General features: G+C 43.6%; 1 protein-coding gene across 3 annotated transcripts in view; it reads right to left on the bottom strand.

Moving 5' to 3' along the window:
• Positions 1 to 24,653, bottom strand: part of LOC311012046 (low-density lipoprotein receptor-related protein 8-like) — a 63,260-nt gene that overhangs the window by 5,798 nt on the left and 32,809 nt on the right. For all 3 annotated transcript variants that reach the window (XM_084007333.1, XM_084007335.1, XM_084007334.1), the window contains exons 5-15: positions 17,840 to 18,229; positions 16,198 to 16,320; positions 15,445 to 15,567; positions 11,781 to 11,900; positions 11,108 to 11,233; positions 7,190 to 7,361; positions 4,873 to 5,100; positions 3,413 to 3,531; positions 2,765 to 2,904; positions 1,084 to 1,225; positions 333 to 485 (exon numbers count right to left, since the gene is read on the bottom strand). In XM_084007333.1, the coding sequence (XP_083863459.1) occupies positions 333 to 485; positions 1,084 to 1,225; positions 2,765 to 2,904; positions 3,413 to 3,531; positions 4,873 to 5,100; positions 7,190 to 7,361; positions 11,108 to 11,233; positions 11,781 to 11,900; positions 15,445 to 15,567; positions 16,198 to 16,320; positions 17,840 to 18,229 (1,836 nt within the window). The remainder of the gene's footprint in view (positions 1 to 332; positions 486 to 1,083; positions 1,226 to 2,764; positions 2,905 to 3,412; positions 3,532 to 4,872; positions 5,101 to 7,189; positions 7,362 to 11,107; positions 11,234 to 11,780; positions 11,901 to 15,444; positions 15,568 to 16,197; positions 16,321 to 17,839; positions 18,230 to 24,653) is intronic.

Here is a 24,653-nt window from a genome sequence, read left to right as displayed (position 1 = left end):
TCCACTTGAATACAATGTGAAATAATTAAGCAATGAATGACTTTCTGTTATGTTATAGGATATGTTCTGCACACACATGTTTAAAGCATCCACGGGTCCCTTGAAAGGTGCTTCAAATGCATGTAATTAAATTTGTTTTAAATGTAACGCTTGTTGGCACTTAATTAGGAGGCAACTGCCCACAATTCCTCACAAAAAAAACCAAGAGCTTCCTTTAGCGAAGCAGAATCTGATTATCTGCACAGTAAGCACCTTGGCTCTCTGCCCAATAAATCCCTTTAGGTGCTATTGATCACTTAATACTCTGAATGAACACTTGTAAGCATGCTCACCTGGCACACAGCCTCTCATATCAGGCCCCAAGTCCTGTCCGTCAGGGCAGGCGCAGGTGTATTTGGGCGAGTGTTCGGTAATCTGCGGAGCCTTAAGACACAAGTATTCACAGCCTCCATTGGCCACACTGCCCAGATTACAGCTGTCTGGGCCTGCAGACAGTGACAGAGGGGAAGAGAGTCACATGGAGAGTTACACAGCTACGGTTATATAAATAACACGATCACTTATTCAACATGGGGGAGATGGAGGAGTCGGTGAAAGACAGAAGAAGTTGCTGCAATTTATTGTTCCCCCGCTGTGAACGCTGTTGAATTCCCTTTTGCGAAAGCCCATCACAATGCGTCAACAAACTCTAAAAAGAATACAAAGGGAAGGAGTCTGGCATCATACAGACAACTTGCTGTAAATATTAATTAGACTCTGCGCTACTGTGCCAGGGATAACACCATTGTGTTCATCCGGAAAGCTTTAGATACAAACCAGGGAAGGTATTAGGTTATAAAGTGGAAAGACATAAGAAAAGGCTTGGTTCAGTTCAACTCAAACCTGGATTGTGCTGTTTGAGGAAAGCAGGCTGGAGGGAGGACAAGCTTTTAACAGATGTGTAAATGCGCCGTCCCTCCCGGGTGCTTTAATCACTCCGCCACAGTCACTAGTCTCGCCATCATTTATTCATGTGGGGGTCGACATTGATGCTCACAAAGCAATAAGACGGTGCGGACACACATTGCGGAGTCGCTCACACACCTTGGGGCTGGCGGAGCTGGTGGAAGACCACGATGTCATGGGGGTCGTTGAGGTTTTCAGCCAGCGTGTGGATGTCTTGACCCGTCAGCCGGTTGGCCATGAAGACCGCCGCCCTGTCTCTGTCCGTCCAGTAGATGCGATCCTGCAGCGGGAATCGGATCGGAGAGCATTATATCGTCACATCTGCTCAGCAACAGTGTGCTGCTGATGGTAGCGTTTAGTTCACAGCCTCACATCAGATGCATGCTTTGGGAGAACACACAGCTGTAAGTGCTTGCCTCAGAGTACAAGTTTAATTTATTTTAGGGGAAATAATAGAGAGAAAAATTAGGGCAAGTGAAATGTGCGCTGATTAATATTTGTTTTCCCCACACAGTCTTATTATCTCTTTGCAGTAGAGAGAATGTGTTAATGTGGCTTTTGCTGCAAATAATATGAGGCGATGAATCCTTCAAGGAAAATGCAAATGCAGAGATTTAATGGCAACTAAGACATGTTTAATTCAATTGGAGCGCAACGGTAAGCAGCAGACGTGCAATAAACAAGGCGATGCATCCTGGAAGAACATTCAATCTATTGCTTGATCTTTATTTTTAGAGCTTTCGTCTGGCACATCCGTTCTGGTTCATTACAGAGTCGGGTCTTAAATGATTAAATCACATCCTATTTACATCAAAATATATTAGCTCAAAGGCAAAATTTAACCATACTTGTTGTTTATTAATTGATCCGTTTCCCCAGTTCACTCCCTCAACCGTTTAAGGAGACATTCTGACATTTTCTGCGGTTGCCTTAGAAACTACAGGCTCATCCCCAGCGGGACCATTCGCCTTAACCACACCAGTGTGTAGCGTTTGTGTTGAGTCAGTCACTGAGTCAGACAGAGATGGTAATGCGATGCGCACGACGACAAGCTTCAGTCAATAACACGAGGTTGGTAAATGTTCAACATCCTGACAAGAAGGTCGCCTTGTTGTCACAAGGTGGGGAGCGAGCGGAGACGCCCCGGATCGATGAGGTATCGGACCAGAGGGGAGTCATCATCATGTCTGTGAGTTACTCTACAGGACTGACTGCAGGGTGGAGGACAATGAGATGAGCTCTCAAGGTTATGCTTTGGACAGCTGTATTTTCAAGAGAACCTTTTAGCAGCGGTGGAAAATAATTATAATCTATTACTTCAGTGGAAATTTTAAAATTTATATACATCTGCTCCGCTACTTTTCAGAAAGGAATATTGTACTTTTTACATGATTGATAAGACAAAAGACACACAGCTGGCTGATGACCAAAAGCATGAGTGAGTGTGGGCTGCTTTAGGCTGCTCTCTATTCTCTATAGCCATCTTCTGTTTAGTATGCTCAACCAGTCAATCCCACACACACACACACACACACACACACACACACACACACACACACACACACACACACACACACACACACACACACACACACACACACACACACACACACACACACACACACACACACACACACACACACACACACACACACACACACACACACACACACACAATTGAATTTAACAGTCATTACATTCAGACTCCCAGTCACACTTGAGGCCCCTGCGAGGCTAATGAGCGAGATGTAGATATGATGCGATGTGGGAGACTGGATAACACCACGGACAAATCATTACAAATGTGTTGCACGCAAACCTCAAAAACAGCCAGAGCGTAGGGGTGTCCCAGTCGCTCCACCGATGACACGTGCGTTCTGCGGTGAGCGCCGTTCAGGTCCACGCTGGCTATAAGGTGCAGCTTTGAATCCACCCAGTAGAGACGCCTGTTGGCGACATCTGAGAGACACACACACACACACACACACACACACACACACACACACACACACACACACACACACACACACACACACACACACACACACACACACACACACACACACACACACACACACACACACACACACACACAGGTGGATAAGACTTTCTCAAGCTGAGTAGAAATTGATTGTCTTGGTGGTAAGAACTCTTGCACTCTATTGATTACGTTTTAAAATGTCAGATTCTCACAGTTGCACAACAGCAAGTTTTACTGTGTCGATCTATAACTTCTCAAACACTTCAAATCATATTCAAAAAGCAACTTTATTCATCTATTATACCCATTATCATTAAACATTTAGACTTTTGATTTCAATTACATTTGACCTGCAATGTGTTGATTAGCTCTTTTTAAAGGAATACACTTCAGGCACATTCAGTGATGCATAACAATTGCAACAAAAGAAAAGAATTAAGCACTGTGTAATATGTAACATAAGGATAAGAGCTGCTCTCCTCTCACCTAGAGTGATGCCATTGGGCCATTCAATGTTATCAGCCACCAGCACCTGTCGGTCCACTCCATTCATCCCGGCCTTCTCTATCTTGGCTCGCGTGCCCCAGTCTGACCAGTACATGAAGCTGCAATGAACAAAGGGAGCACACGTACTGTGTTATAATGGGAGTGTTCTTGTAGTGCTGCTGCGCTCAGCAAGACATGTGAATTCAACTCATACTGCGTATTATACTGTTTATAACTGTTTAGATTTATAATGCAATTGATAGTCTGGTGACGTACTAACAGTCCCTGTTTTCCTGGTTTGAGACATGTCCTCATCAATTCGTTTGTCTGGAATAAGAACAGAGAGATGTCGCCTAGACGCAAGGCGTTGATTTACTAACTTAGTCTCACATTTTTTATGAGTCAGATAATGCTCTTTTAGATTTATTATGGAGGACTGCACTGACACTATTTTTGCACAGGCAAGATGACAACACACAATGACAGCGCTAAAAAATGCCTATGTGATATGCAGCCTATTTTAAAACAGGCTGCAAAATATAGGGCAACGACATTCCTTTCAAAAGGCAGCTGAAAACACATTTTTCCCCCTACAGACTGAACATACAGCAGAGGCAATATTGTCTCTGATTTGACGTCTAGGAATGAATTTGCGGAACTGTGGTTTTGACATAGGAACAGGAAAAATGAAAAACAGCTGGCATGTTACAAAATCACATTAGAGACAGAAATAAACAGAACTGGAACAAAAGATCTGTGTAAAGTGCCGTCTATGGGTGCTGTCCGTTCAGCACCATCACATCACAACACCAGTGAAAAAGACCAGCAGTTCAGTCACACACAACATCATCAGCCATGATCAGATGCAGCCAATCAATGCAAACTCTGCAGCTGTGCTAATGTACATCATCAGCGACGTCATCAATGTGTACCTCATTTTAGGCTATGCCTGTTCATTTTGTGTCTGTTTTTTGTCATCAGGGTTTGGATCACCAGAACACAAACGATGCAGAAGCAAAATGCTGGCAAAAACTCACAAAGCTTCCCAGATTAGAAGCGATCATCTGGGACAGAATTTCTAAAAAACTATTCATTCAGAATGCTAAGTGGGTCATAGGCTTGTTCCGCTGGATTCCCACATTTAAAAAAAAAAAACTAATGTTCTTATGTTTATTATTAGACATGGTCCCAGAAGAAGATTATGTTTTTTCATTTCCTGGGACCTTGGCTGAAATCACTTAACAAATCTTTATCTGGGGTCACTCACCATCATCTTTCATAAAAGACATATAGGGGAGCATAAGCCATATAAATAAATTCACACTATTTTATGCTGATGTACTGTGTTTTTTATGCAAATTAATAGCATTTAGTTTAGTTATTAGCATACATTATGAAGTCATTATGCAGGTCGAGGCATTCGGTAATGTGTTCCTGGACAAAGTACATCTCCTCCTTACCCATGATGGGGATCCAGCGCTATGGCCCGGGGTTCACTCAGGTCGGTGTTGATGAGGACCCGTCTCTTGGTGGCATCCACTGAGGCCACGGAGATGGATTTATCTCCGGAGTCAGCCCAGTACAGGTTGTGTTGGAGCCAGTCCAGGGCCAGACCCACGGGGGTCTGCAGGAGAGAATCCAGCAATGGTACCTGCTGGGAGGGGTCACTGGCCTCATGGATGAAGGCACTGCAGGGGGGGGGGGGGGGGGAGGGAGGGCAGTAACGGGGAGTATTTTCAGTCGAGGAGAACATGCAAGTCAAAGTGTACGGCGAGCCAGCCATTAGTGCAAAGTCGATGGAGGGATGTCAACTGCCTGCTGGGGCTCTATTTTGCCATATGATGAATCTGTTTACACTATACATATAACATGGTCCCCATTAAAAAATACTTATCCTTGTCAAATATTCAGTTTTATTACAAGCTTAATCATTTTAAAAACCGTAGCTAGACTGTAACTAAAGCAAAGCAACTGCAATCATAGCTCTGAAAACAAATCTAGCAAAAACCCTGCGTGACTAAATGATGTGACTTGTAATGAATATGATAAACGGTGAGTGGGTATAAAGTGGACTGTGAAGATTATGTATCATCATGTCTGATGTATACATTAACATTTCCTGAGCTGCAACAGTGGAGAATGGGACTGGTATGTGAGATTGAGCCTTGAGCCATATGCAAGGTTATCCAGGGGTTATCTTCCTTCTTAGGTGGACCACTTATCAGAATAGACAAGGCCTAAATCAGGAGTTGCCCTGTCTGCTGAGCATTTGGCCCCAGCAGAGGTGTGAGGTGAGGGCCAGGCAGCTGTGCACCAGAACGGGAATTTCAATTTTAGTTTCCCTAGAGAGCTTTTCTCTTAACATCTAAAGAAAACTAAGTGGTCCAATAAGAACACACTCACACTGAGGAGAAATTGTAGCTGGAATACAATAGGAAGGGTGAAATTAATCTAAAAATAATTGGCGACCTGAGCCATCAACTCATTGGCTTAAATAAAAAAAACTGAACAAGAAGATGCACAGCAAATCAACTCATGCCAGGGAGCAACAAGCAAGGATTGGTTTATCAGGTGTCAGTCAAGTCCCAGATTATCTTAAACATCTGATATATAGTAGATATATAGATAATAGCTGAAATCTTCATGTTTGGAAACCAGAGGTATACAATGTTGAGTGTCCCTCCTAGTTGTAGATACATGTTGAATGTAAATGCATTTAGTAAGTGCTTTTCTAGTCTTACTTTACACTACAAGTCAACATTCACCCATTCACACATTCATACACTGAGTGTACACAGTGGCTGCCATGCAAGTGTGTCATCTGCCCATCAGGATCCAAACTAACACACTCACACACCGATGGCCATGGGAGTAATTTGGGGTTCAGTATGTTGCCCGAGGACACTTCAGCAGGCAGACAGGAGGAGCCGGGGATCCAACTGCCCGTCTACTGATTAGTACTGATCTGAGCCAGTAACAGTTACATTTGTTCTGTTTTGCCTCTGTTGCTCCACCATCCTCTCTGCTGCTGTAATACTATACATTTCCCTGCTGCAGGATTAATAAAGGATTATCTTATCTTTAAAATGTGGACATTTTTATACAATTAAACCATGACAATTGCAAAGTATACAATCCAGCATGAACAATAAATGCTATGTATACTTTGCAATTTTCACAGTTTAATTATATCATATTCTGTGTGGGGGGGACTTAAATCAGAATGCAACAGTATTGAAACAAATCATGCATTCCTCAGGAGTCCAATGGAGAGTAAGGTGTGTTCCCAAACTCAACTAGTGTTACAGTAAAATAAGATATACTTAGGCCTAAATTTCTATAAGTAGCTCTAGTCTGTTGTGTTAGTGATCTAAATTAAAGGTAACATTTGGAACCCTTTTGACCACAGAGCAATGTTTTTCAGAGTGGGCTCCATTATGATAGTATCTTGTGCACACACACTGTTCCACTGATCAGTGACAGAGAGTGACGGAAGCCCTGCCTTTGGCCACAATTAGCAAGATAACAAGCCAGATGTCCGCTACTTAGCTAGCTGGCAAATTCCACCATGCTTTAATGCTACATTGGTTACAGAAAATGAACCAGACAAAGTTGTCACTCATCTGGCAAAAGCAATGTGCTTTCCTTCACTGCGACCAGTGTGTGGATGAAGCAGATCTAGGATAAGTGTTCCAATCTGAACTCTAAAAATGTAAAATGAGGTTTGATTTTTGGCCCTGAAATGAAATTGGGTTTGTAATCCTAACTCGGGTTTACCTGTAGATTTTCCGGTGAAAGCGATCGCACCAGAAGACGCGGTTGTTGGCCACGTCCAGGTCCAGAGCTACGGCATTCTTCTGGGTGGACACCACCTGGCTGTAGTCCCTCTTCACCAGGTCGATGCGTCGGATCTCATGCCGGTTGGTGAACAGCAGGTAAGGGCTCTTCCCTGCAAACAGCATCAAGAACATGTAACACCCGGGAAAACGGTGTGAACTTGCAGCCTAAGTATGGGACAGTTTATTCAGCTTTACAATCACAGAAGAGTCATAGTGCAAAGAGATCCAGAGGCAGCATGAATACATTAGGAAGAGGAATACATTAAGGGCAGGTAGACTTGGGATGTACTTCAATAAGGGCCAATCAGCTTTGACAATTTCATAAAGAGCCCGGAGAAGGGTCATCGACATCTCTCCTGTTAAATCTCCTATTAAAAAACTGCTCTGAGATCCTCTATGCACAGCACTGCATGTAACTATAGAGTGCTGCAGGAATGGCCCTAGATGTTAGCATGGCATTGATTCCCTACATAACAATTTGGATTATTTGATCATTGCAGAAAGAAAGCGCTGTATCAAACACATATTTATGATACTTACACATTTTGTTCAGCAAGATCATCTTCACAAATCAACACTTGTGATAGAAAGCATTCTGAGGTCTGGATTTAGATTGGAAATAAGAAATATTGGCTGTACCCACGTATGTGTCAATAATTAAACATGCAGCATAATACTGCTGTGCAGGCAGGACTTAAAGAAGTGAGATGCTGATAAGCCTGAGAGATTGTTTTTAGCACCGCATCGACATGTTCGTGTGTCGGATAAGACTGATGACTAGGATGGGAAATGCTATTTGTCAGGGGATAACAGACATTCCTATACAGTAACAACAGAGCCGTCACCACAGTCTCAAAAGGCTTAATGTCCTGCTGCATATTTGTGGCACTTAAGTCAATACTCTAAATGTCAACTTTTAACAAAGACAAATAACATGAAGCTTGTGTGATACAGCTCGATATCCTCCTCTAACAAGAGTGCCGGAACAATAGTCCTTCATTAAGAACCGCTGAATAGTTTCTGTATGGATCCGTGTGTCTTGATACATAATTAAGTTGTACGCAGCTTATTGGGTTCTCCTTGTAAATATAGATCAGGAGCACCTTAACATTCGGTTTGTCTTCGCAACATAACACAAAATACGGATCAGTTAATGAGTTCCCTCAAAGTTGTGACAGTATAATGTCAATAGTGTCTTTTAATACCTGCACTATGTCAATGATAGGGGCAATATGGACTGGAAGTCTACCTGGTAGTTGAATGCATCTCAAATGCAAGTAAGTCTGTATATTTTATTGTACTTTGTTGTACAATGTTCATTGAAATAGAATTGCAAAAGTGACAATTATCAAGTTGCATATTTGCTCTTTTGGCTGTTTAGGAATGCACCAATGGAGAAATCCTGTAGTTGGCATGCACTGGTTTTCCTGCACTGACCGTCTTAGGTAGGGTGCTAAAGGGATTCTTCTCGCCACCTATGAATATATATTGACCAAGCATTCAATTGCAATGTGGTCATTCTACCAGAAACACATAGAATGTGTATCAGGAGATGGAGACTCAAAATACAAAATCAACTGTATCTCAATTTATTTTCATGAAATTTGGTTTCTTATGAAAGTGATAAATAGAAATTAAGTAAAACATACATTTAAATGGTAAACCCCTCCTCAGATCATTATATTTTCAAATTGATAGCCAAAATATGTAACTAAATTAAAGTGTACACAAGATGTTGTTTAACTTCCCCCTGATGTTGATTAGCCGATACGTTTGTATTTTAATCTTTTAATTGGTTCATTTTTGCTTTTTTTTTCATTTCAAGGGATTCAAGAGTATTTAAATGCATAATTGTAGTTTTAAATTAGCATGGTATCTAGCAGCAATTTACATAATTTGTAGAAGGGCTTTTTTGTTCCTTGTGTTGTGCTTTCCACTCTACCCTTTAAAGCACTGGCCTTTGTGCAAGTTATTGTAGATAAATGACTATCCTGACCATCAACAACTTCCCCCACAGTAGTACAGATAAGACATCTACTAAACTTCCACATTTTAACCTTGAATAACCTTCATATAAACTAAAAGACAAATAGCCTTATAATAGAAAATTAACATGTTTTCAATGTCCAATTGACACAAAAGGCAGTTTCTTGCCGTCACATCAGGTATGGACTGGGTTTGGTAGGTTCGTTATGCTACAGTATTACATCTAGAACACATTAGCACTGAGCATCTACATCACAGTGTGTCCTTGTTACATTTTGGGGGCACTACCTATTTTTAGAGCTGTCCGTGTGTGATAAGGTCACCCAGGATGTATTTTAATTAGCCCGGGAACATTTTATATTCTCATGCCTTTATGTTTACTAACGTATAATGCAGGCGGGAAAATTCCAAGTGGGTTTGATGCCTGCAGGGACGGTTATATCACTTTTGGCCCACCTTTGTCTTGTAACATCTATACTGAGCCTCTCTCTTTCTGACACTGCATGGTAATAGGACGGCAGCTGCAGCCAGTTATCTCCTGAGGCAGATATGATACTCTCTCATTAATGGCTCTCTCGCCCCGGTTTCCCTTTTGACAGTCTGTGTCGTAGCCTCGTTGTAGCGTCGTACCCCTGCACGTTTCCTTCTGTCTTCCCTCTCCCATCCCCAAGTTGGACTGATGACAGTGCTGGTCAGGACTAAAGAGATCTCAAAATCTACCCATTACCATGACAACATTTCCAACCCCTTAAGAGGAAAAATAGCCCTGCTGGTTTTATGGACTGTCACGGCAGCGGTGGAACTGCTGCATTCCCTAAAGACTGCTGCCTTTGACACAGCCAGACACACAGTTCCCTCCTGGCCCTGATGAACTGATAGCAAACACGCCAGGCAGTCGTGCACGGAGAAATACACCAACGCAAACAGAGGCGAGGGGCAGATACAATCCAAACACACACACAGTGTGTACAAATGCAAACACACACACAAGTGCTGAGCTTTGATATATCTGTTCAGCCTAATTGAGGGAAATGAAAGCGCAGCGTTTGACAGCCACAGGGACTAAATCACCACATTTCATTTGACTCACTGTTCCCTGCCAATTAAATCATGAACATTTTGGGGGAACCGAAGTGTAAATATATAAACTGGCCTCTTCCTGTAAGCCTCTTGCTTACAGCTTATGGCCATGGTTGGAGGTCAAAGAAATGAATTGGCCTCTTTGAAGTTCACTTTGTTTTTCACTCGCCCAACTGTTGTCAACAAGGCTAATGGGATACCAGACTCAATTAGCATCCAGCGTGACTCAGCCAGGTACCCCTGAAGAGGTGCTTTACCTAATTATGTGGTTCAGTATGATGGAACACATCAGTCTGTCACTCATCAAACTGTTTAATGTGACTGGAGGACAGATTTAGTCTGGGAGAAAGTGAGTGGTTGTCTCGGTACGGCTCACTTTCTTTATGATTTTAAATGATGCACACAAGCAGGTGCAGAGCGATGGTGAGAACCTAACAGCAAAAAGATGTTTGTGATTATGAGATGAAGAGGGGTTTTGACACCGCGGCACAAAAGCTGAGCGTGAAAGGTTGCACTAACGAGGCAGTGAAATATCTGAGAGAATGTTTTGTTACAAAAAGCTTTTTTTTTTTTTACTTTCAGTGGAGGAAAATGTATCTTTACACCAGCAACTATGTAGGTTATAAACTACACGAAAATATAGAAAAACTAATTATTTGATTTGCCCTATAATGCAGGAACATGAATTACAAATTCAGAATATCTGGCATAATTTTGACTCGTTGATAATTCTTATTTTAATCCTATCATGTCATCACCGAAAACCTTGCATTGTTGCATTGCGACTCACCTTCCGCCTTGCAGGTCTTTGTAACAGGGTCCATCTCATAGCCTTCATAGCATTCACATTTAAAATCCCCCTTGTAGTTGATGCAGATCTGGCTACAAGCATCGGGGTTCTCACACTCGTCAATGTCTGCGGGAAGAAGAGAGGACGAGAGCTTCAATCAGCTGAAAGACAGAGAGAGACGTACCCGGCCAGACGGGGACAGACAGCGACCAATTCACTGCTGCACTAAATCAGAGCGGAAACAAAACCCTAAAATGCAAATATAGCAATGAATTTCTAAGACTAACAGCTGTAACTGATGAATAAATATGCACATTTATAACTTGAGTGCTGGAGACACACAAAGGCATGTTGTCATTCAGTTAATGGGAAGAAAGAAGCCGACAGGGAGACACGGCGCGTCCCTGTCGACTTCTCCGTTCTGTTTCCTTCCAGCAGATCCCACGCCTGTTTTTGTTGGGCGTTATGGGGTGTGTGAGTGAGTGAGTGAGTGAGTGAGTGAGTGAGTGAGTGAGTGAGTGAGTGAGTGAGTGAGTGAGTAGTTTATGACTGTGTTAGTTAGGCCCATTAAACAGAGCCAGACAGCCAGAGAACTGAGAGCCGAGCTTCCTCAGCAGCCAACCTGCCACTCATTTATTTGTCTGTCTGTCAGTCTGACGTTTTCTTTATTTACCCCCACAAGTCTTCTTGTCCAGTAGCTGGTAGCCAGTCGGGCACTGGCACTCAAAGCCGATTGGTCGGTCCATGCAGACATGGGAGCAGCCGCCGTTGTTGATCATACACTCATTCAGCCCTGGGAGGGGAGAAGAAAAAAAGAACTCTGTGGTCAAATGCAGCCAATCATAGGGACATTTTCTGAAAATCTCATTAAACTGTAAATTTAAACTAAACTGTATTTCAATAATATATACACACATACAACTTGGGGATGAGTGTCTCACTTGAAACCACTTCCAATGCAGACAGCCGGGAGATGGGACGTGATTCAAGGAGGACCCACTTTATCTTCTAAGCTACAGCTGCCCAAAATGTATGTAAGTGTTTAATACGTGTGCCACAAAGGTGGGGGAAATGTATAGCATTCATCATCTTCATTTTATCTCAGCCCTTTTATTGAGCCCTTCTTCATCCTTTTTCTGAATCCTCATATCAGATGCGCTCAAAAGTGAAAAGGGGAAGATCAAAAGGCACGCGACATCCCACGCGGTAAACTCTTAACATCCAAGAATCGGCTCCATCTGCAGAGATATGGAATTTGTATGTGGAGGAGATTCTGTGTGGGATTCTGAGATGCCCCATACAGATCTATCGCAGCGGTGAGAGAGGACATCTACATTTTAACAGGCACGCTGCTTAAAAAGAGGCAGAGACGGAAAAGCATCCAGAGAATGTGATATGGAAATTTTGTACTTCTTGATGAGAGGCATCTGAACTGAAGACTTACACATGAGAAGGTTTGGTGAATGTAAATGTGTCCTGTGACCTGTGACGTGTGGCCTGTGGCCATTTGTGTGCGTTTTGCAACCCATGGGTGTTTTGCGACATAGGTGTGGTTTATGACCCAGGTGGGGTTTGCGACCCATGCAAGGTTTGGATAAACATCGGAGTTTACGACTTCCATCCCTGTGAACTGAGTGAAAACACACCCACAAGAAGATGGATAAATATCATGTTTGTCTCACAATACGTTGAGTCTACACTTTGCAACAGACCAGCATGTTGTTCTGTGAATTCTCCTCTTGATCAAGATTAAATCCCTGTTTGGACCTTGAGCTGACTCCGATCTCCTTCCTCCAGTTCTATACCAACGGGTAATTATTTTAACAGAATGAAAGAAGCCAAAAAAACAACGTATGAAAACACAACCACTCTCATTTTAAACTAGGTCAAAGCAGCTGGCACAAGGTTGGCAAACAGTAAAGAAGGCAGAGGCTGTTAGATTTGATTAAGCTGCACACAATGGCTTTATGAGTTACTTGATAGCAAGAAGAGCTCAAGAGTCACTGGCTGGAATTTTAAGGTCATTTTGGTAAAATCTCCACCAGTTTGTTCAGTACAGAATATCAGGGGGGGTACATGAATCATGAACCTCTCTGGGAAAATAAACCAAAACACACTGGATGAATGAGATAAAATTAAATCTAAAAAAAAATCTCTTCAACACTTAATTCAGCAGCACAAACAATTAATTTTACACAAACAATTAAGGACGTCTGCACAATGAAGTGACAACTGGATCGGGGTGATAAAGAGACAATAAACTACAAGAGAAACCTCCCTCCTCAATACGAGACTTAATTCTGTCACCAGCATCCTGCCCAATCTAGTGTAACACATTTGTCGATAGCCGGGGAGCTTTTTATCATCCGTCATTTAAAGCAGAGCTGCTGTACAGTATGTGTGTGAGCAAACTGTTGGCCTGGAGAAAACGCAGAGCATTTGCGAGTTGATGGATGAATGGATGTCATGATGGTTGAAATCGGTCGGTACAAGCTTATTTAAGAGAGCTTTCTATTTTTTGTCTAATTTCAACTTAACTGCATTAACCTGAAAACGAGAAGAGACGTTTGTCAGACAAATAGCAGGAATGCCTGTAGCACAAGGAGGTTTTGCTGATGCCATTTCTTTTGCCTTGCAATGAAATGCTCAAAGTCCGTCCTGATAAGTGTGGTCCCCATTTACTACACAATTAAACCCCACGAGGCTCAGAACCATAAATACGCTGACTGCAGGGATCCAAGATGAACTATTCAGGAAAAATCTTGATTTTGCACACCCACACCAACATTATTCTTTATTCATTGTCCCAAAAAGAAAGAGCAATTTGACTCTCCAAAGATTGACTGAGGTGTTTTTTTTGTGAGAACATTTTCATCTTTATTTTGTTTGCTTCAACCGCCGACGTTAAATTCCCCATTTCTAATTCAGCTGGATGGGTGAAAGCGACCTGCCACTCAAAGTAGCTCCTGCTTACTCCCTTCATGTCCGTTCAGAATTAACTGCAAACGGGAAGAAACACCAAGACGTGTCTCTATTTGAGGACTCCCTCATCCCTGTTTCCTTGAGAGGAGCTCGGTGGGTAACGGATGCCTCGGGAGAAGCTGCGTGATAACACGGACAGCGTTTTCCACTCCCAAGGACAGCCTTGATTGAGAGGTCACTCTCCCTTGGGCAAACAGACATGACGTCTATCCTTCACAACTCCACCTCTCTCTCCCTCACCATGGAAACCCATCATGCTATTTCCAGCCATTCTTCTCAGTGAAAAGCTGGAAGTGATGGTGCAGTGTTGAAAATGAATGGCGCGCCCAGTAATGAGTCGGTACTGTGGTAATATGCCATTATTTCTAATGAGATGGGAGACACAGAAAAACATTTACTTGGGCTCAGAGAGGAACGCGTCCCCCTTTTATTTCCCTCTGATGTAAGGCGGAGGCCGCGAACGCAATCACACTGAGCGACGGCGTATAAATGGGTGTTTCGGTGCAGTTGGGGATTATTATTGTCTCGCTGTGTAGTTTCTTGTGTGTTTTAGTTGGGGAACATCTTGCTAGTAAATGGTTGAGTGAGCAGAGCGATGAGCTAGGTGTGTGTGGACACGCTTTTAATGAGCGGAGAACAAGGCCCGGGTTGAAGGAGAGAGGGAGAGAAACGTGAGGAGAGAGAGGGAGGGACATGAAAGACAAAAAATAGGAGGATTACTCTCTGGAATACCCGTTTCAGTCTTGTAATTTCCATCCCTGGCAGAGGTCAGTCTACTCTGCCATCTGTCACTTTTCCCATCACAACTTTATGTTCATCTGAGGTCATGACGGTGTCCGCCTGCTTCTTACTCTCAGCCGACCGAGTCTTCAACACATGATGATTTCTTTCTTTAATTAAGGAACCCCCCATCATTTACTCATGCCAGCGAAATAGGAGATGAAGAGTATACGGTGAGTTATAAAGGAGACAGGAAGTGAGATGTAGAGGAGAGATCGCAGAGTAGAAGAAGCCTTTTGCTACCGTTTGATGGTAATTAGTACACGCAGAATCTCCGCTAATTTGAAGGCGCCGCCGAAGCCTTTGAAATGCAAGGTAATAGGAGGGAGGTAGTCGGCGTTTTGTTGTGGCAAACACGATTACGCTGCTACATTAACTGCTTGAATCCATTTGCATAGTGTGTACGTAATGTGCTCATTGAACGGGGGGGGCTTAGAAGCCAAAAGCTCCGGTGACGCACACGATCTCCTTTATTTCGTACCACTGCACCCTGGGTAAAAGAGCGTTTTGTAAACAGCAGAGATTACAACCAAAGCACCTGTGTGCAGAAAAAAAAGAGAAAAAGGTCCTCTTACCGCATTCCTTCTTGGGCTCATCCGATCGGTCTTTGCAGTCCTTGACAGAGTCGCACACCTTGGAGCTGTCGATGCACTCTCCGTTCTTACACAGAAACTTCAAGGGCCCTTCACATCTGGTGGCTGCGGCACAAAAGCGGACGATAGATCAGCAGCGTCACTGATGTATAGCTTGATAGCTATTGCAAATTGAGTCATCATGCATCAAAAAGTTTGTGAAGTCGTTTTAAATATCTCAACAAATGCTTCGCACTCAGATATTCATGTTATCCCACAGAAAGAGCCCAGCGTAATAAAAGCTGAACTTTTATTTGGTCCAGTTTCTCAGTCCTAGTGCTTAAGTCTTTCTGGATTACATTGGTAAATTATGCATCAATGTCAGAAGTAATGAAATCAGCTTACGAAAAGCACCAGGCTGCATTCACACAACATCACGTCGATGGTCATTACAGTAATTGATCTCACGATCGTTTACGCCCGGAGAAATCCCACATGCGTTTATTTAAAAGGAAGTTATCACTCGTGAATCAGGCTTCCGTCAACCACCGGTGCTGTAGCCGCAGAGTCATCACAAACTCCCCAGAAAGACATGCTGAATCATCCATCTCTATATCTATATATAGATACACATTTACACTAGCAGACAGAACAGCAAACAGGAAGAGAGTTGCATATAGACGCCACAGCATAAAAGAATAATACAGTCGCCATGTCAAGCATGCCGGGCGACAGCGATCCGACAGGTGTACCCACCGTTGACGCAGCCAGATTCGTCGCTGTGGTCAGGGCAGTCATGGACCTTGTTGCACTGCTTGGTGCCGTGAATGCACGAACCGTCGCCGCACTGGAACTCATCGGGACGACACGTCAACAGAGCTGTAAGAGGCGCACACATAAATACACACTTCAAATTGGACTTGTAAATCCCCTTTAATCCCTTCAAGAGAAAAACACAACATCCCGGGGTTGAACCCGAGACCTTTGGTTGCATTTCACTTTTATCTCTCTACTTTCCTACATATTTTCTATTTGGTTGTGCAACAACATATATTACTTCTCTCCATTCGCAGCCTTATAGGTGCAGCCTGGATCAGAGACAGTCGACCTGAAGGGCGTGTGATGAATGATTTTCAATATAGTAACACAAAGATGGAGTCTGCATGAAGCCACACCACATTTCATTAATATCCCAAGCACAGACGAGCTTTTCATCAACGGGGCCCAGTGTGCTCATATAACTCCTTTCTAAACCACACTAAAAAGCAATATATATGACAGAGGAGGATATGACTTAGTGTTATCACAAGATGAGCAGAACGGACGGAATGAAATGGAGACACTGTGGCCTGGAAACACATGAGAACACACAGATTGCGTGACACTGGGAGTATACTCTTTAAACAGGGTTCCTCTATATCTGAGAGAATGATCCAGAGATTTGAATATAGCAGAGGTAGAGAATGTAAATAGTAAGGTAAGTAAGTTAGTGCATCCAGGGATCCGGTTGGCTAACAAAACATCAATCTCTCCAAGTGCTTCTTGTATGACACCAAAGAGAGTGAGAGGCGGGTTTGATATGTGCAGCACACATCTTGATAATGAATCGTGGGACTATCTGGGCTTCGCACTCTAGCTTAGAGAGACAGGAGCTTCGGGGCTCCGCCATCCATGACCAGCTTAATAGGAAAACCTGTTTTATCACTAGGCCCCATCTTCACACTGCGTTTATCAACAGAAACACATTCTTTACCACACACGTTTAGAAAAAAAAAAAGAAACCCTCCTAACTCCCAGCAGAGTGGAAATGTGCTAAAAGACTAAGTAACACCCCAGAAGAGGAAGGAAATATTGTTTGTTGAGATTCTATCCAACGCAACATACTGTCTACGCAAAGATAAGGTCAAATAAAACGGATATTCTGTTTAACTACTTCTGTTGTTGGAAGTTGTCTGGTCTGAAACCATCACAAACAACTGATTTAAATAAGATGATAGAAATGTGAAGACAAAAAAAAAAAAACTGCCTGTTGCAAACATGAACAGATGGTTGTGTATATCACCACAGTTACACAGAGCAGACGCTCGCTGGAGAGATGTGCTGTGTATCACTTTCATAGGACACACGCTGACCTTTTTGAGTGTATTTCCAGTGAGACTACTGACTCAAACCTGCCTACAATAAGAAATGCAGTGTGGAAGTGGAACACAGCCTCTTCAAGGTCTCTATTGGACTGAAACTATACCTAAACCCAGTTACATATTCCACAAACTCTTAAATACAGAGAGGACAGCCTTTCAAATACGAATGGATAGCCTTAACACAATAGGGCAAGGTAGAAAATCACAAGGTGCATGGAGTACATAAGGTGAGGAAAGTGACAAAGATAGGAACTCACGGCATTCAGACTCATCAGACTTGTCCTTGCAGTCTGGATCTCCGTCACACTTCCAGGTCAGCCGCACACACTCCCCGTTGGCACAGCGGAACTCCTCGGCGGTGCAGTTAGTCCGGCGGTTGGGCAGGTACGGGACGCCGTCGCCCCCGCAGCGCTCCGGCCCCTCGTCCGAACTGTCGGAGCAGTCGGGGTCTCCGTCGCAGCTCCACATGAGCGGCACACACTCCGAGGTGTTACAGCGGAGATGGTTGGGCCCGCAGGTCAGAGGGCTGGCACACTTGAGCTCGTCGCTGCCGTCCCCGCAGTCGTCGTCGCCGTCACACACGTAGACGGTGGCCAAGCACTTGCGGTTGGAACACATGAACTCGCCGCTGGGGCAGGCTTTGGCATCTAGAGGACAAGCAGGACAGAACAAAACTCAGAAAGGAGTTCGGGCTGAAGGGCAAACGTGGGCCGTCATTGTCTGTCTTAGTGTAGCAATGTTGGAGGGAAGTTTTACAGTCTCTTATACCTGACCTATACTAAATTAGTTTATTCCTGAAATGTGAAATTACATTTTCTTTTCTTCAAATATTAGGAATCTTCGGGGGTAGGCGAAAAGTGAATATGGGAATCAAACTGGGTAAGAGATGGAAAGAGCGCTGGACAGAAAAAAATGATAGTGGTGGTTATTACAAGAAGATGATGAGAAACTCTCTCTCCTGTGGAGCAAAAGATGAAAGAGCTTCCTCTGCTATCAGCTAGTCCTTCTCCTCTCTGTGTGACAGATCTCTCTGTGATGGATCTCTATCATAGTAGCTCCTCCTCTCTCTGTGATGGATCTCTATCATAGTATCTCCTCCTCTCTATGTGATGGATGTCTATCATAGTAGCTCCTCCCCTCTCTGTGATAGATCTCTACCATAGTAGCTCCTCCTCTCTATGTGATGGATCTCTATCATAGTAGCTCCTCCCCTCTCTGTGATAGATCTCTATCATAGTAGCTCCTCCCCTCTCTGTGATGGATCTCTATCATAGTAGCTCCTCCCCTCTCTGTGATAGATCTCTATCATAGTAGCTCCTCCTCTCTGTGTGATGGATATCTATCATAGTATCTCCTCCTCTCTCTGTGATGGATCTCTATCATAGTAGCTCCTCCCCTCTCTGTGATGGATCTCTATCATAGTAGCTCCTCCCCTCTCTGTGATAGATCTCTATCATAGTAGCTCCTCCTCTCTGTGTGATGGATGTCTATCATAGTAGCTCCTCCCCTCTCTGTGATGGATCTCTATCATAGTAGCTCCTCCCCTCTTTGTGATGGATCTCTATCATAGTAGCTCCTCCCCTCTTTGTGATGGATCTCTATCATAGTAGCTCCTCCCCTCTCTGTGATGGATCTCGATCATAGTAGCTCCTCTCTCTGTGGTAGATCTCTATCATAGTAGCTCCTCCTCTCTCTGTGATAGATCTCTATCACAGTAGCTCCTCCCCTCTCTGTGATGGATCTCTATCATAGTAGCTCCTCCTCTCTCTGTGATGGATCTCTATCATAGTAGCTCCTCCCCTCTCTGTGATGGATCTCTATCATAGTAGCTCCTCCTCTCTCTGTGATGGATCTCTATCATAGTAGCTCCTCCCCTCTCTGTGATGGATCTCTATCATAGTAGCTCCTCCCCTCTCTGTGATGGATCTCTATCATAGTAGCTCCTCCCCTCTCTGTGATGGATCTCTATCATAGTAGCTCCTCCTCTCTCTGTGATGGATCTCTATCATAGTAGCTCCTCCTCTCTATGTGATGGATGTCTATCATAGTAGCTCCTCCTCTCTCTGTGATGGATCTCCCACATAGTAGCTCCTCCTCTCTCTGTGATGGATCTCTATCATAGTAGCTCCTCCCCCCTCTGTGATGGATCTCGATCATAGTAGCTCCTCCCCTCTCTGTGATGGATCTCGATCATAGTAGCTCCTCTCTCTGTGGTAGATCTCTATCATAGTAGCTCCTCCTCTCTCTGTGATAGATCTCTATCACAGTAGCTCCTCCTCTCTCTGTGATGGATCTCTATCATAGTAGCTCCTCCCCTCTCTGTGATGGATCTCTATCATAGTAGCTCCTCCTCTCTATGTGATGGATCTCTATCATAGAAGCTCCTCCTCTCTGTGTGATGGATCTCTATCATAGTAGCTCCTCCCCTCTCTGTGATAGATCTCTATCATAGTAGCTCCTCCTCTCTCTGTGACAGATCTCTGTCTTGGTACTTCTTCCTCTTTTAAAAGATCTCTTTCTAGTGTGTTTTTTTCATCTTTGCTCATCTTTCTCTCGTCTATGACCAACAAGGACACGCTTGTTGTCCATACACTGTTAGCACACAGGCCTATACACTACAGGTTAGAGTTGTCATGACTGCACGAAAATGTTTCTCTTCAGAAAAAATCATTTTGTAACTTTACCTCTGCCCTTCACAACGCCAACCTCAAGGCTTCTGTAAATCCTTTTCTCTATTTCTCTCTCACACACACACTCTCTTAACTTTGTATCGCTTCCTCTGTCTCTACTCAAGTCTGGCCGAAAGCATTCAGGCTGTGAAACGAGTCGGCGTTCCCACTGTGAGCCCATAGCGGCACAGAGGCCAGCACCAGGAGAAGCAGAATGTGATTCTATACAAACCACAGAGTTCAACTTCAAAGGCTGCCTTTAGCTGTTCAGGCTTTTTACAGGAAAGGATCGCTGTTTTAAAAACACTGAATACACCCGTTGTAAGGCGGGAGCATATCGTCAGTGACCTGCAGAAGAAAGCGTAGTTTTAGTGCTACAGTCGAGATCTCATGTGTGAATCTGATTCCGATATTAAGATCAAAAAAGGATCAGCTTTTTAAGGTCTACAAATTAGGCGACATTAGTTGAAAACAGAAACTAAAGGCATCAACATTTCACCATTAGTTGAATAATGATAAACCGAGTGGTTGTCTCCGAGTGCTCGGGTGGCTGTTTAAAGCTGAAACAGCTTCAGATAAAAATTAGACACATTCAATCTCACAAGCCTGGAAATATGCATTTCATGTGCAGACTTTAACTGGGGAATCAAACAGCAGGTGCAAGATAGTGTCCTTAATTGATCTAAGGGCGCTGACATGGTCGCCATAGAAGCACGAGGAAGTAGCTGATATGAAAAACAAGTGTCAAGATTTACGTCAGTGAAAGAGCTCACATTCATTAATATTAAACAGGCGCCATCTGATTCTGATGCGTTTTATCACTACTGTCCCTGTTATGCATCTACTCCAACTACATGCTAATCTGGCACTAAATAATTAAGGAGATTCAACAGACATACATTATAAGACAGCGGTCCGACCATTAGTACTGTACATGAGTGGCCTGGTTACACTGGAGAGACCACTCTGTGGGATGGGACATGTATTTTTTCTCCATCCATTTACATAATTTGATATGGTTGCTTGAACAAAAGCAGGAAAACACTACGTACCAAACATCGAAATGGATATGTGAATATGGGCCGCATGCTTGCATATATACTGTACACCTTATTATATATTAATGTACACACACAGAAACCAGACATACTGTATGTGTTGGAATGTTTCTGTGTGCCGCTAAACAAAGCTCGAGCCAACCATTATCCACATCGTTATTGTGAGCACGTTAGCATGCTGATGTTAGCATTTATGTGAAAGCACTGCTGCGCCCAAGTACAGCCGAGCCGAGCCGCCGGCGTGCCTTCAGACTCTTAATCTTGTTCTTGCGATAGCCAGCAAGAGGGATCTCTCCTTTAGCATCTAGATGACATTCCACACAAGTAAACCAAATGATTCACCAATCATGAGGCAGAGCAGACATCTCACTGGCATCGCAAACACAATTCATGACCGTTCTGTTCAAATAAGCTGATAAGTTGATGATAGACTAGCAAACTTTTCTGCTCCTTAAATGTTTATTTCTCAGTTAAGTTCATTTCGATTTTAAACGATCTCCAGATGGGGTGGAAACTTTAATAGTTTTTTTTATGAGGCAAATACGACTTTGTTTGCTAGCTATAATGAATATGCATAATTGAACAGAAAGTACACAATTACTTTAAATGGCCAAAAACTACTGAAAGATTTACGCTGATAGCACAGTCTTATATATTGCCCTTTCCTTAATAATCTGGGTGGGAAAACCTTTTCCATGACTACCGTCACATTAGTCAGTAGCTGGCAGCGTAACACACTTTGCTTTTACTGGCGGCTTTGATGATGGAGATTGTTGCCAGCAGCAACCAGTGGCTCAGATGAAGAGGCGAGAGATGACTGGCCGTTCTACTCATATTAGCATTTACATCTTATGATGAGTGGTGCTGCGTGTGTGTGTGTGTGTGTGTGTGTGTGTGTGTGTGTGTGTGTGTGTGTGTGAGTGTGTGTGTGTGTGTGTGTGTGTGAGTGTGTGTGTGTGTGTGTGTGTGTGCGAGAGAGAGAGAGAGAGAGAGAGAGAGAGAGAGAGAGAGAGAGAACAGTCAGGATGCACAAAGGAAAGACAGAAAGGTAAATACACAACATTCTTTGTGTATTTATGAAAAGAAAGACATCTTGTGTGTAGAATGAATCATGTACCCTTTATCTGCACACAGACAATTCCTTCTGAGCATATCAGCCACCGTCTCTGCAGCTTAACGTCCTCCCATCTTTCTCACAGACGTTCACCGACTTAAACTGAAGGGAAAATTCAGACCTGTCCACTCTGCTCATCGAGCTGAGGACCAATACAGCCACAGCAGCAAGGTCACTGGGACACACACCATCAACTGAAGACAAGAAGTCTAGAAAGGTAGAAACACTCACACACTCACACCACCCACACACTGCCTGCCAGTTCAGACGGTTCACAGTGCCTCACCAGGGAAATAGCTAATAGGCTGACCTTTCCTGCGATGCCACAAAAGGGTTTTGTTGTCGGTGGATGCGCATTAGTTCTGTAGTACTGTCCTGTGTGAAAGCTTCATCACTGAGGATGCACGGTACCTGCCGGCTCACTTTCACTACGGAGCGGGGGAGACAGCTGTGAGGTGCGGCAGAAGTAATAGTTCGCCTCATACTATCTAAGCGCCGTTAAATATGAATAAGGAAAACATGCAAAACCACAACCGCACAGAAATATGACATGCGCACGCCAGACCGTCAGCTCAACCTTACACCGAGTGCAAATGCAAACACACATGAAGAGATCCAGACCGGCTCCCGAGCTCGGCAGTAGATCCCAGCAGACAGGCATGCTCAAGAGAGAAGCCGGAAGGGGTAAGTGCACATTAATCTCCACATCGCTGAGGGTTGAGGACAGCTCTACTTTCTTCGCGGAGCCTCTCTAGAACTGCTGCTTAATGTAATGTTGATCAAGGCGAGCTTGCTCTGGTGAGAGCTAGATTCTACATAATACATAATTCAACATGTGGACGACTCAATTAGCAGGATGCCTCAGCAGGATTTACTTTTACGAATGTGCGCAGGGCTATGCACTCTGTAAATGTTCTACTAATAGCAGAGCGCGCTGTGGCTAACTTCGCTCCAACTTAAGTCCGTTTTGGGAGGGCAGCCTCAGTGAATTTGATTTTTTTTTGCTCACTGCAAGTAGTTTGAAGCTTGAACATGCTCACAAAGCCAGAGTGTGAGTAATGCTTTTGCTATTTTGGTCACTCAATGATTGAGTGCTCAGTAGTTGCCCATCATAATTTATCACCATAGCCAACTATCATCTTGTGAACTTCTTTGACCACCCGAGAGGATGAGTCGTCACAAGGTGCCATGAAGTGGAGCATGACTTGATGTGTCACTTCAGTGGCTCCACAGGAGGCCAAGTCACCGAAACCCATCCAAAAGATTTACATGTCAAGGTGTAACCACATTCACATGGAAGCCTCCGCGGTACAACGCGACTGTTTAAACGTGGATCCCGTTGTGCAAGGAACAGACATTTTCGTTTCCTTAGACGTGGGAATTCCCTTCAACATTTGATGCTCAACGGTGTCGACACTTTCCATGTATGCTTCAATATTTTAAATTAACTGCACCCAAAGATGATTTGTCACTACGTTTGCAGCCTAACTCACTGTGATTTGCAGCTGAAGCTTCCGCTCGCTGGCGGGAATAAAAATGCAATTGATACATACACTGTTTCGTAAAATTGCTTTATTCTGCCATTTGTACGAGCGCTGCTGCATCATGCAACATATCTTCATTCATTAATCGTCTAGCCTCTAAACCCAAACACACAGCAGAGTTAATGTTGCTTTGAAGTGATTCTCCAGCTGCCCACGTGCCAACAGCGACGTACTCTAACCAATTTGTAATTTCAACCACTCGCCTCACTTCATGACTGTAAATGTGGAAGATCAAAAGCCCTCTGTCTGCAGTACTTAAGAGCAATACAGCAAGCAGTGTGTTTGATATAGAAGCAATTATCATCGGTGTGCACGTTATAATTCTTGCAACACTTTTTAGTCATACAGGCAGTGCAGGGGTACTTTTTGCATAAAGCTTTGTTTCGTTAGAAATCTGGTAGTATTTTTGATTGGTCATGCATCATTCCCTCATTTTCCCCAGAGACGGGAGATCTCATTATTTCTATTCTGAAAAAGAGCCTCCGATGACACAAATATCGTAATTCTGCATCATCGGAGGCTGCTTTGGATGCTTGGCACCCTTCAGATTCATATGCAGCGAGGTACCAGATAAAAGCATCTTGCACTTGATATAGCCGTCATCTTTCAGGCTGGCATTGGGCCTCATCAGTCCTCAGATAACATGATCTGAGCAGTCCTTAATAGGACTAATTGGTGATGTTATC

Source organism: Eutrigla gurnardus, assembly GCF_963514095.1.
Source record: "Eutrigla gurnardus genome assembly, chromosome: 4".
In the NCBI taxonomy this organism is placed as follows: domain Eukaryota; kingdom Metazoa; phylum Chordata; class Actinopteri; order Perciformes; family Triglidae; genus Eutrigla; species Eutrigla gurnardus.
Note: the sequence above shows the minus strand (reverse complement) of the source record. Positions and strands in the feature narration are given on the sequence as shown.